Raw genomic sequence first — 12,518 nt, forward strand, 5'->3', positions numbered from 1 at the left:
AGGACACGGCTGTAGCCTCAGAAGTGCTTCCCGACTGCTGCTAAGAATCTGTTACATCTTATCATGCAGCTAAATCATTGCTCAAAACACGCTACAATATACCCCAAAGATAGTTTGGTCCGGGCTTCTTCGGACTGCCTGTCATGCACGAGGTGGTGGTCCAGAGACCCAGCCATCTTTTAACACAGGCTCTTGTTGTGGATTGTCTTCTAAATTACATTCATCTACGCATCTTCGAGTTCTTGCCCTATTTTCAACAGATACGGCTGGTTTTCTATCCACACATGAATTAAATTATGTATTAAACGGCTGCAATCTATGATAATATTTGCAACACCATGTTTGCGGACATGTAGTAACCGGGAACGGCACTATGCACACCACCGTATTTAGCATCTCAGCTCCTCCTCAAACGCCCTCGCCGTCGGCAGCGGTGGCGGTGGCTTTTCTTCCAAACTTCGATTTTGTGCATGTGTCGAGCTCAACTTTTCTGCCCGCCTCGACTCCCTCAAAACGAAGCGGCAGACGAATTGCCGCATGTTCGGGATGCAAGCTGTGAAAATTCCCACGTCGAGCTCCACGTCTGACCACACAGCGCTGGGCGTTGAATCAACTAGAGATGGTTGGTCGGCCGTTCGTAGGAGCGCGTCACGCAGCACTTTGAGGGTGGATTTACATACCAGTGGGATTCGTTGAAGTAACCGTATACATCATAATTGCTCTCAATCGTATAATGCTGGCAATTGTGAGGCTAATCATCAAGAAGTCAGTCATCGGCCGGAAGAGCTACACTCTCTAGATCGGGACGGGAGGTTCGCGAACAACACTTACAATAGACCGAGACTAAACATGAATAATACCGCCCACTTCTTCTGGCGTTTCATATTCAGGGCCATCACCTGAGTTACCGGTAATAGGAGCATCCAGACATCCAGTGCGATGTTAATCGCTCCGTGGGATAGTCCTATTGTTATCAGCGGTACACAGTGCCCTGGATACTCCCTGGACCACTGTTTCCATACCAGGTCGATGGGCTGGCACTGGAACACTCCGAGTAGTATGTATGCGACTCCGAGCGCAAGACTGAAAGCTTGGGTTGCCCATAGAACCACACGAATCTTCTCGCCCGGAAATATCCGGAGAAATATGAATAAAATGGAACATTTGATCAGCATCAGGTTGGTTGTGTACAGTAACTGCGCGATAAAAAAGGTCTAGGACCAGTCAGCTAAGCGCTCTCGTCTAAAAACCCGTTAAATTGTGATAGGAATTTCGTTACCATGAAATAGTGGTCAATCTGGTCGAAGGAGAGAGTCCAGATATCTCGCCCAGCTCCGTTCATCTCATCTGTGACGTAATTAGCATCATCCTTGTCGGATGCCACGATTCTGTGCAGGGTGTGTCCTCACTTAGGTGGTTGAGCGGGATTATAGTTATCAAAAAGATCTTGATTCCCTCGTCAGACCTTTCTCCATTCACTGAACCATGTATTTTTGAGGCTGTGACTTACGTATGCCAACACGATGGTTGTATCGTCAGCTCCCCACGTTGATATTCGGGCGATCTTCACGATCAAACGGAGTATGATAGCGAGAGTAGGCAGCACAAGAAACAAAACTATGCGGATGATTTTGATGACGGCAAAATCGTTCGTCGTTGGAAAGCCGCATTCTGTTGTTGTGATATTTTGCGTGACTGGGTGAACAATCAGCAGGGGCTCCTTGAGAGGGGGTTTCATGTACTGACCCAGGGCCTCTTTGACTTTGCAATTTGCTTTGACACATGGCTCTACCAGATTGATGTATGACGTGTCTTTGCAGAGGCATGTCTGATTATTGGGAGCGCATGCTGTCTGGGGAATGGCTTCTAATTGGCAACGAACCTGCTGATGTTAACGAAACACTATCGTAGGGCTATCTTTGAAGCGAATATGCTCACAGCGCATTGAGGAATGTCGGGCAGGTCGAATGCTCTTGTCAGGGTGCCGAGGCAGAGCAGAAGCAAGGGAGGCGCGAGCCGTGCCCAACGCATGGCTGGGAAAGCGACAAATCGTACACAGAACGACGTACGGCTGTACCCTCTCAATGAGGCTTCGTTTTTCGTTCCAGTATATGCTTGTTCCACGGAATCCCTGGTTGGTAATGGCCACGATTAATTTGTTGCTTGATATGGGCAAGTTGCTGGGATCCGGTTTTACCTCAAACATAGGATGGAAGAGATCAAGCGATAGAAGGACGTCTCGCACAACTCCGTTCGGGCCGCTTAGGTGAGCAGGCATATGCACACAGAGGAGGCAGTGTTTTTCAGTGCTTTCTTTTGTGGCTTGATTTGGCGCCACTGACATTCCAATGCCATTTGCATCAGTCTAGATTGGGTGGCGCTGGACGGAAACAAAGCATGCTTTCTATCGAGCATCACCACAAATGCTGACCCAGAGCTAGCCTCGGTCATCTATTAGGGCCACAGAAGCTGTTTTCGGGCTAGAATGCTCACCTCGGGCGCTCCAGCCGAGCCGCTTCTCGATCTGCCAAAGTGTTTAGCTTTGAGCTTATCTGATTTGCCATAGCCTCTCATCTACTATGGAATCAAGATCCTGGAGGCGCCAGTAAAAACAATATGCCTTACAGTTCCAGCCCGTTAGCATCTCCCTCTGTCGGGCCGAGGCCAGTCGCCAGAAGAACACTTTGGCACGTCCGACTGAAGTAGAATCCAGTCTGAGAGAATCAAATCGAGCCCTCCTTGGAATCAGAAAGACCGTGCGGCAGACTGTATTTGTATTTGAATTAAACGTTCTACAACACTAGCGTGAGAGATCCGTAGATCCTCCTTACGTCTCCTGGGCAACCGTTTCAATATGCAAAATATTCTTTCAACGTGTGCGTATTACTTTAGGTAGCAAGGCTACCACTACAACTTAATGTGACATGTGACCGCCATGCCGTACAAATGACGAGTAAACTGCCACACCATTCTTTTGCTAGAACTATATGATGCAAAGGCTTCTCGTTGAAGGATCAAGAATTATGGTGTAAGTTCCCTCAACAATTCTAATGGCTTCTTTTCAAAGAATAGCTTTCAGCATCTCAAGCAACTAGACATTCGATCTCAACATGGGCGTAGTCTATGACTCATGGCGTTAATTTGAACCTCATACACTGCCATCCCCCAAACTAGTTAAGGTTTGTGGCCATCCCCCTTGCGGTCAAGCCAAGAGAGTCGTCTCCAAGAGCCTCAATGATGATCCTCTACGGGTCTACGACCGTTCGTTGGGCTTTCCACTCTGACCAAGACAATCATCAAACAGCTCTTGGGTGAATTTCCACACCTTCTCATCCAAGCCTCGCCTCCTCATATCCCCCAAAACCTCTTCATTCTCTACGCTCTCCCCCTGCTGATCAACCAAAAAGATCCCACCCCCTGATTTCTTTACATCCTCAACCCCCTCAGGCACCCTCACGAGACCCTCGCGTCCCCGACAATCATACCGATCACTCGTCGCCAAAAATAAACCCCTCGCACCCGCCTCTTCCACGCTCATCTCCCCATCCGTACCCCCACCAGCCATCCCGAATCGCCTCACTCTCTCCAAGCCCGGCGTGGCGACCAAGCCGGGGAACAGGTGCACGAAGCTCACCCCGGGGTTCTCCCTCGCCAGCACCTCGAGCGCGAGCGTACCCATGGTCGTCGCCTGCACGGAAGCGGGCCAGAACCCCCAGTTCCCCGGCCGGCGGAGGTCGAGGTCGTCCTCGTCGACCATGGCGCCCTCCAAGCCCGCCGCCAGCACCGAAACGACGCGCGGACGAGGGGCGTTCGTGAGGAGAGGTAGGAGCTTCTGGACGGCGCGGAGGCGGGTGTAGTAGCGCGTCGACATGGACGGGTCGAGGCCCTCGCGGGTATCTTGCCGGCCCTCGAAGGCGATGAAGCCGGCGGAGAGGAAGAGGATGTCGACTTTTGTCTCCCTTTGGATAATGGTGTCGAGGGCAGCGTCAATGTCGGAGATGAGCGTGTGGTCCGCGGGGATGAGGGTGTAGATGCCGTCTGGATTCGTTTCGCGCAGCGAGGAGAGGAAGTGCTCATGGGATGGTGCGGTCTGGGGACGGGCGACGGTGTAGATGCGTGGAGATTGCGCGTGTTGGGCGAGGTGGTGGAGGGTGCTTTGGCCGATGCCTGATGTTGCACCGATGAAGACGGCTACTAACCCCTTGGGTAGAGATGCAACGAGGGCATTCGACTGATTGACTATCTGGAGAGAAACCATTGTTGAAATCTGTGGCAAGTTTCCCAAGAAAAAAAATTGTTGTTTATTCTTTGAACCAGTTAATAACAACGAGATGTATATGTATGTACAATCAGCGGTAGATTAGCCCCGCCTTCATTTGATCTGAGCCATGTCTTATAACCTACTTAAAGACTGAATTTCGCGAATGGTTCCTTCGTGTCGTTGTTCGGTGTTGGCAGAACCTGTTTGTACATTTTACCCGAAAGCCAACATTCGATCGAAATTCGGACGAGAAGCACGAAACCTTGACGTCTTGGTTCGGGCCATTGGTCAGCCCGTACTCACTGACGTCCCGCCATCGAGGCCGAGCCCCGAGGGGGTTGGTCAGCAGTAAAAAGCCATTCGGATAGATAGCTTTGCGGTGGATAACCAAAATTGTCCGACCAACCAATCCGACGGAATGGCATGATAGCTGAGCTCGAAATGTCTTGGTCCGCCATATTTTGCTTGACATTGGAGTTGAACAGTTTCGACGCACTCGGTAAAAGATGATGAAACTTAAGTAGATGAGAGTAGAACCCAAGCACTCTTTGTACCACGCAAGACTTGGAAATGCTGTTCATATTTCGGATAAAAGGAGAAATTAGGTAACTATCAGTGTAACTACCTATCAGTGTAGCACTACCAGTACAGACAAAGGAAATCTATAGAAACGACTATGGCTATTCTGCTGTGGTATCATCAAATTCGTGAATCAAGCAAAAGCCATAAAACGCCAAGCTGCCCCAATTCTCCACTGTTTTCAATGAATGTCCATGATGAAATCCCCCTTACTTGGCGCCGTTGACCTTGGCGCCGTTCTCTTTCTGCATAGCCTGCATACCGGCATTCATTTTGCCAAACTGCCACTCGGGCAGCGTGATGCCAGTCTGCTCGTTGATGGTCGTCATCAGGGGAGGCAGCATCTGGTAGACGTTGCGCATGGTGTCGATACCAGAGTTCCCGCCAGCAGCACCCTCACCACCAGCCTGGCTGCCGGTGTTCCAGACGCTGATCTTGGGCTGCAGGCCGCGGATGGCCTCGGCGTTGGCCTTGGCCAGCTCAACGTACGTGCCCTTCTCGATCATCAGGTACTGCAGCAGACCGGCCGGCCCACCAAAAGCCGTGGACATCTTGCCGTAGGCATCCGCCATGGCCGACATGCCCTCGGCCTTCTTGAGCATCAGGGTGAGGTCGGCCTCGGCGGTCAGCTGCGCCGAGTACTGGTGCGCGTCGGCGTCCTGGCGGGACTTGTAGGCGTTTGCGTCGGCCGTCTTGGTGGTGCGGTTGAACTCGGCCGCCGTGTGCGCGTCGGCGTCCTTTTGCGTCTTGAAGGCCTTGGCCTCGGTCTCGCGCTGACTCTTTTCAAAGTTTGCTTTCGCGTCCGCCTCGATGGCGTACGCCGCGGCGTCGGCCTCTTGCTGCCGGGCCTCGCGCTCGATGGTGGCCTTCACGACATCGGTGGCACGCAGGCGCTCAATCTCCGCGGCGGCGCGCTTGACCTCGACTTCACGCTTGAGGTCCTCGTCCTTGGACTCGAGGGCGCGGCGGGCCTCGACACGGGCAATGTCAACGTCCTTGCTCAGGGAGGCCTGGCGGGTGGCGAGATTCGCCTCGGCGGTGGCGCGCTCAATGTCGCGGTCCGTCTTCTGAACGGCGGTCTCGGCGTTGATCTTTGCAATCTCGCGCTCCTGCTCGCCCTTGCGCTTCGCCTCGCCGACGTTACCGCGCAGCTGGGCCTCGGCGACGTCAATCCTGGCCTGGTTGCTGGCGCCCTCGTGGGCCTTGCGGGAAAGTGACTCAAAGTAGTTCGAGTTGGGCGCGTCCTTGAGCTCCTTGACGTTTGCATTGTAGATTTTGAGGCCGAACTGGCTGAGCTCGGACTGGATGTTGCGAAAGATGCGGCGCTTGAAGACCTCGCGCTCGGTGAATATCTCTTCCATGGTCATGCTCGAGACCAGGACGCGGACCTCGCCCTCGATGATGCCCTTGACGATGTTCTCGAGGTGAGCCAGAGAGCTGGTCTTCTGGTCTGCGGACTCGGCCAGGAGCATGGCGTACTTCATGAGGGCATCACCGCGATCCTCACGCCGGTTGGAGGAGATGTAGTTGTCATCCTCGTCGTGCTGCTGCTGCTCAGAGGCTTCGGAGTGGCTTGGTCTGTGGACGGCATTGGCGCCGCGCTGGTTGACGTCGGGGCCGACGGTGAAGACCACAGGCAGGAGGAACTGGAGCTTCTCCTTGGTCATGGCCTGCAGGCTCATGGCATAGTCATGGGGCGTGATCCGGAAGCGCATGCAGCGCTGGAAAGGCCATACCCAAGCTGCCTTTGTGATCTTGACCGTCTTCACGGACATACCCGTGATGGCGAGGTACTCATCGGGGGCGGCGACTCTGTACGACATTTTGGCGGTGTTGTTGAGGTTGGAGGAAGTGAGAATGAGATTGGCAAAAAGGGAAGGATGGAGGCTTGTGAAGAAAGTGAGAAAATATAAGGCGACTGCTCTTATACTAGGTTGATATTGAGGCTGATGTGAGAGACGTGGGTAACGTAACTCAGGTGATGTTTGGAGTAAAGGTTGTTCGGAGGGTTGTTCTGGAGTAACGAATGTTCAGAGGGTTGCTTGTTGATCGGTAAGTACCCTGGTAGAAAGGGACTTGGGGTATCTTTGAGTACCTAGTTTAATGCTTGTGTGACGCAGCTTTGCGAACAGAAGGAGACTCGCCGTATTTTATAGAAATGAACAAGACAGCGCAAGAGAGCTCCAGCTTGAGAATGGACTGACATCTTGCAACTTAACCCATGACGGGGGGGGGAAGCCCAGCCAAGCAAGCTAAACTGCCGGTAAATGGCTGAAGCTAGCCTGTGCTGTGACCAGGCATTTTCTCGTTGCACCAAATATCTGGCAGCCTATGGAATGAGCCTCGTGGCATGCCTAGCATTATGGGAGTGTACACAATGCGTGGGTGGTGGGCATTGGGAGACCGTCACCGTCAGAGCACTGTTCGTTGGATTGGTGGCAGTGGCAGTGCATGATGTGAAGGAAGTGGAATGGCTGAATTGACCGTTCCGATTGCTGGATCAGACGGCAGGGACCCGGTTAGTCAGTCCTGCCTCTCCACGTGACCCAGCCCAATATCTTCTAGCCAATCACGACTGGTATGAGGATGAGTCAGGTTGGGTGGTGTGGTCCGAGTGCGCTAGAGCGCTTCTCGAAGGCTTCCTCAAACGGGTGCCAGGCAATGCCAGCCTATGTAACCGCCTAATAACAAGGCTTGGTCTGGGGAAATTAAGGTGTCGATCAACCCCAGCGCGTCCCATGATTTATTATCTGAGGCTTGCCACTTCTTCGCCCGACACTAAATATTGGCACCCTCATCCACAATATCGCCAGGTCAGACTTGCACCAGGGGACGGAGAAACACCAGTGAGCAAGGTCCGAGTCATCTCGTCGAGCTCATCGAGACATTGGACATAATGGCTCATCCGCAAAATCTCTCAAACGGCACATTGCGCTCCATTTTCGGGCACCGCAAGATTTCAATGATGGCCTGTCGTTCCCGTCACCGAACACTTGCTTTGTGACTAGCATGCCAGCATGTTTTGTTACTGAACAACATGAAATCGCTCAGATAATTGCATCGACATCAGACTCGACTTGGCCTCTATTCCTCAACCAGCGACCGAGGCTCCGGGACCGATTCTCCCTCGTGGAAACCGACCAATGCGCCTCATTCTCGGTCACCTGTTCCGGGAATGCTGAGCGACGGAGGCGCGCTAACACCTCTTTGCCGCCCCAATGGAACCCGCTGCGGCGCAGCACAGCACTTTAGTCGGGCGCATCGCCCCTCTCTTCTGTTCATTGAACACTCTCACCTCTCAAGGCACTCGAGAACGCCCCCAAGAAACCTCGAAGCATGCCAGTAGCGTAAACGACTAGTAGCATAAACGATAAATGTCGACTAGCCTTCACAGAAACCTACCTTACTTCGCCCAGCCGCACTGCCGCCTGAACCGGCCCCAAGAAACATCAAATTATTGAAGGATCTACAACACCACGAAGCGACCCACAGCCTCTCTCGCAGCCTCATTCCGTTTCTATCCTTCGAATCCGCATGGTCAAACGAGTTCGCCCCTGCATATCACTCACTGGTCGAAGGACCCCGTGGCCACCAAATCCGATAATCTACGCCGCCATCCCCGGATTGTGAGTCCTACCACACGCAGAAATTCCTGGTCCCAAAGTTCAGCCCTGTGGAAGTGGAAGTGGAATTGACGCTCCCATCGGGGTCGGCCGAGAGCACTCCAACAACCTCATTCACCTGATTTCGTCCCTGCAGTCTTGCCGCCTCGGCACCGAAAGTCGTTGCCTGCCTTTTCTGGATCCTCCAAGGTTCATTCACAGCTGCGGCACGCACCTGATGTCAGACGTCGCCCGAGGCGTTTTCTGCTCAAGGAACTACGACTTGTAAGTCATCTCCTAGGTAGTTCACGCAGTCACCCACGAACGCCTGACTTCCAATCATCTCACACCCAACTTACATTGCATCAGCCCTACGAGTTCGTTTCCATACAGGTTTCAGTCTGTGTCTGCAGGGGACACATCACGAAGCATCAGATAATACCCCAATCCTTCCCCAAGGTATCGTCGTAATGTCGAAAAGTCCCGGCGGAGACGGGGACCTCCCCCCGTCATACAACGAAGCCACGACATCGTACGATGCACCACCATCATTTCGTCCCGACTCGTCGGTCTCAACAACCCTCAATAACCTCTCTTCCCTCCTCCGCGAGACCCAGGCCCAACAGACCGCCCGCGACACCGTCACAACGACAAACCTTCTCCCACTGCTCACCCCTCACATCACGTCGCTCCTAACCCGCCTTGGAACAACGCCCCACCCGCCGGTATCAACAGAGCTCTATCTCGTGCCTGCAGCAGCCGTCGGTCCAGAATGGATCATCGCCTCAGACGCCGACCCGAAGTCAGGACAGGTTGCGGAAGTCATCCGCGTGGAACCGGAGCCCGATCCCGATTCAAAGGCAGGGGGTGGCACGAAGCGTCAAAGCGCGGGCTCAGCCTCAGCCACGGGAAATGCAGTCGCAGGCTCGTCATATGAATTTGACGAATGGGGCCGTTGGGACGACGACAGTCGTCACAACACAGGTTCGTCATCGAGGGAGGGAGAATGGTGGTGGAGCGACGAGGGCCTGGCCCGCCGTCTCGCGAAACGGCTACAGCCTGAACCGAAACTCGACCGCACCGTCGTCCGCGCCGTGGTCGAACAGGCAAAGGAAGACAAAAAAGCCGGCCGGTGGGGGCTTTTCAGGTCCGGTGCAGAGCCTTCGTCGCCTCTGTCGTCCTCTTTGAACCTACCGCTTCCTCGGCAGTTTGCAACGCCCATGCCGCCACCGGCAATGCCCGAAGAGATTGTTTCCATGACGGTGCGTGCGGAAGAAGTTACCTTTCGTCGGGAGAATGAAATGGGGATATGGGAGAGCATGCGCGGATTCGGAATTGTGGCGAGGGTGAGGATACGAAGGACGTGAGACCTGGTCGTGGCACCCAAGCAAAGACCGCAGATGAGTGCTGTGCAAAAAGGAAATGGACGTCAAAAACCATGTCTACCCGCTATCCCATCAAACCTACGTGTATCGGTAATCACGCTCATAGGTCTCGGGTCTCTAAATTTTCAACTCATCTAGAGCGATACCTTTCATAGACAAGACTTCTCTCCAGTTTAATTGATTGCCCTGATCCTTGCTTGTAAGCCTGTAGATAAGCTTAATGAGGTATGAAAGCTGGGCATCTCCACTCTGAGACCGGGATCCATCGACAATACACAGATCCCAAGCAATTTGGTTGCTGGGACGGCAAAATCTTCGGACTTTTGATCATAGACATCTGGCGAACACCCGCAGAAAGGAGCCCGGATTCTTGTTCTAGCCGTGCCAGAATATCTTTGGGATAAACTGAACGCTGAAAAGGAGCAATATTCTCGCTGATGGTGTTATAGTTCAACCCCAAAATTTTATTCTCAGCCTTGGAAAGATATTGAAGACGAAGCAAGTCAAATTAGTTTAAGGTGGGGCTCCAGATAATGAGAATATCCTCACTGTATAATCAGGATTAAGAGGGCCTCTCTGTCTAAGGCTCTGGCCATATCGATACAACAGAAGCGGGACTAGAACCATAACCAAACTAATTAAACCTAGTACCGATTTACCCTATCCTAGATCGAGGTTTCTCTATTGACTAGGTCCAACAAGGGGAAGGAATCCCCACAAATGACAACGTGCCGATGTGCAACAGGCAACGGAAGAAGATACATAAGGGCCAGACGCGTCCATCAAGTAAGCCTGAGCAGAGACGTTGATCCCAAGCTTGGCAAAACCGAGCGGCTCAAAACTGATCAATGGAACGATCCATTGCGTCCTCTTGTACGTCGACCAGCCATACCAGAAAAGGTAAGGGGAATGAACAAGGCTGAGATTAAGGTAGTAAACAGTCTCATCTACGGCTGATACAGGCCTTCATTTGCCTTTGTGAGTCGGACCGCGATGAGATCTGGTGTTTTGGCAAAGAAGAGCAGACCGGCCAGGCTCCCGAATCCAAGACCCAATTAGGCAAGCCCGGCAGGGTCTAGAGGCCAACTATACATTTCTCGGAAGAAAAAGGATATGTACGTAAGAATAATGTTTAAAAGAGCCGATGTAAAGCCCGTCATGATTCAAGAGACCGGCACGAGGGGCGAGCGGAATAGTATCCTCCATGGGCCATAGATTTCTCGGCCGAGTGTCTGAGGGCTTAAAGGACAGTATTAGAAACTCAAGGACAACTTTTCCAATTACTCATGAATTATCTTTGGCATACCTTGCTTTCACACTAAGAGACTACATGGTTTCACCTGACCGGCCGACCGGCCGACCGGCCGAATTGGGACACGTGGGGAAACTTCGGTAGGCGGGCCGGTTGACTCATCTCATACACCATCATCATCGTTGCGAGCGCACTGTTGACTACCTAGGTCCTGGTTACCAAGCTTCTGGTGAATTATAATGCGAATCTCTACCAGGGTAAGCAACGCAACCGACGAACCAAGACTTCCCGGATAGACTCAAACGCGTTGAAGGGCTGGTATCTCATCTCGTTTCTTCTCTTCGTAGTGGTACTATGTTGCGAGACTCGGGTTAACAGGGCCTGAATGTGACGGATCCCGTGCCGGTTGCACCAATTATACCATCACAAGAATTACTTTTCGCAGATGAGGAGAGAGGAAACTATGTCGATGACTCGGCATTTGTTGGGCTGTTTTGAAGGGTAAAACTCTTCCCAATGTGCTGTCTACGAGACTTATATTGATGTATTTACAGTATTCTCGAGGATCCGCCTCGCCGGCGGCCTTTCGCCGACACCCAGTCAAAGGATCCTATAACGCAACGACTATGGCATAGCTGCCATCGATATCTTTGGATCTGAACAGGAGCAGATCTCCCTAGCTTCTCAGAATCTCACCTGATTATGGATCACTTACCTCCAGAACATTGATCCCTTGGTGAGAATACTCCACATACCCACGATCCAGCCGGCGATGCTCAGTGTCGCAGCTGACCCTCAAGGAGGGGACAACATGACATTCGCCCTACTTTATGCCACTGCCCCCAGAGGAGATTTCTAGAGTTTTGTGTGCTTTGAATCCCATAGATTTAGGGGCAGAGTTTACCGTTCTCTTTTTTTTCCATTACTGCTTTGATGCTTCAATTGGTCAAGGAAGGGGTAAAAGCAGATAGTCGGAGCCCCCTCTGATCAGAAGAGAATGCTCAACTACCCATGAACACGTGGACCATAGACACCCCAAGACCAAAATTTCAACGTACAAACTGTTTGAAACGACGCTCGACACGTGTACTTGGTCTCAGGGCTTAGAGCTGCAAGCTGCAAGCCCCATTATCTCGCACTAAAGCATAGATTGGGGGGGTTCGACTTTGCGGCTGAAGAGGATGCTGATCAACAGGCCACGCGCTACTAATGTATACCTCGCAGCTTGATGAAACTAAGAGACGTATGGGTGGTTGAGGCGGGCGGTATCTTCAGCGTCTCCTTCTTCTTCCTGAAATCCTTCGCTATATATCTCTACTTTGCGGCCAAGCCCAATTGAAGGCAGCTCTAGATTTGGTAAAATATTCTTCTAATAGTACTCTGTATGCCGGTACATCTTCCGGAAAGTCTGTAGTGAACGTTGCGGGCCGGCGACGGGG

The 12,518-nt window shown here is 52.3% G+C and overlaps 4 protein-coding genes across 4 annotated transcripts; 1 reads left to right on the forward strand and 3 right to left on the reverse strand.

Annotated features, from left to right (window-relative positions):
- Positions 1 to 389: 389 nt before the first annotated feature.
- On the reverse strand, positions 390 to 2,031 carry CORC01_12236 (CFEM domain-containing protein; the record flags this gene model as incomplete). The annotated part of the gene is made up of 7 exons (XM_022623857.1): positions 390 to 613; positions 681 to 751; positions 832 to 1,214; positions 1,280 to 1,347; positions 1,410 to 1,446; positions 1,511 to 1,882; positions 1,939 to 2,031. 7 exons carry the CDS (start codon positions 2,029 to 2,031, stop codon positions 390 to 392), a joined length of 1,248 nt encoding a protein of 415 aa, XP_022469614.1.
- Positions 2,032 to 3,253: 1,222 nt separating this feature from the next.
- On the reverse strand, positions 3,254 to 4,258 carry CORC01_12237 (uncharacterized protein; the record flags this gene model as incomplete). The annotated part of the gene is made up of 1 exon (XM_022623858.1): positions 3,254 to 4,258. The coding sequence occupies one exon, from the start codon at positions 4,256 to 4,258 to the stop codon at positions 3,254 to 3,256; it is 1,005 nt and encodes a 334-aa protein (XP_022469615.1).
- A 791-nt stretch (positions 4,259 to 5,049) lies between these two features.
- Positions 5,050 to 6,663, reverse strand: CORC01_12238 (SPFH domain/Band 7 family protein; the record flags this gene model as incomplete). Its single annotated transcript, XM_022623859.1, has 1 exon — positions 5,050 to 6,663. The coding sequence occupies one exon, from the start codon at positions 6,661 to 6,663 to the stop codon at positions 5,050 to 5,052; it is 1,614 nt and encodes a 537-aa protein (XP_022469616.1).
- Positions 6,664 to 8,912: 2,249 nt separating this feature from the next.
- On the forward strand, positions 8,913 to 9,809 carry CORC01_12239 (uncharacterized protein; the record flags this gene model as incomplete). The annotated part of the gene is made up of 1 exon (XM_022623860.1): positions 8,913 to 9,809. The coding sequence occupies one exon, from the start codon at positions 8,913 to 8,915 to the stop codon at positions 9,807 to 9,809; it is 897 nt and encodes a 298-aa protein (XP_022469617.1).
- Between the last annotated feature and the right edge of the window lie 2,709 nt (positions 9,810 to 12,518).

This window comes from Colletotrichum orchidophilum (assembly GCF_001831195.1).
Source record: "Colletotrichum orchidophilum strain IMI 309357 chromosome Unknown Scaffold_147.1, whole genome shotgun sequence".
In the NCBI taxonomy this organism is placed as follows: domain Eukaryota; kingdom Fungi; phylum Ascomycota; class Sordariomycetes; order Glomerellales; family Glomerellaceae; genus Colletotrichum; species Colletotrichum orchidophilum.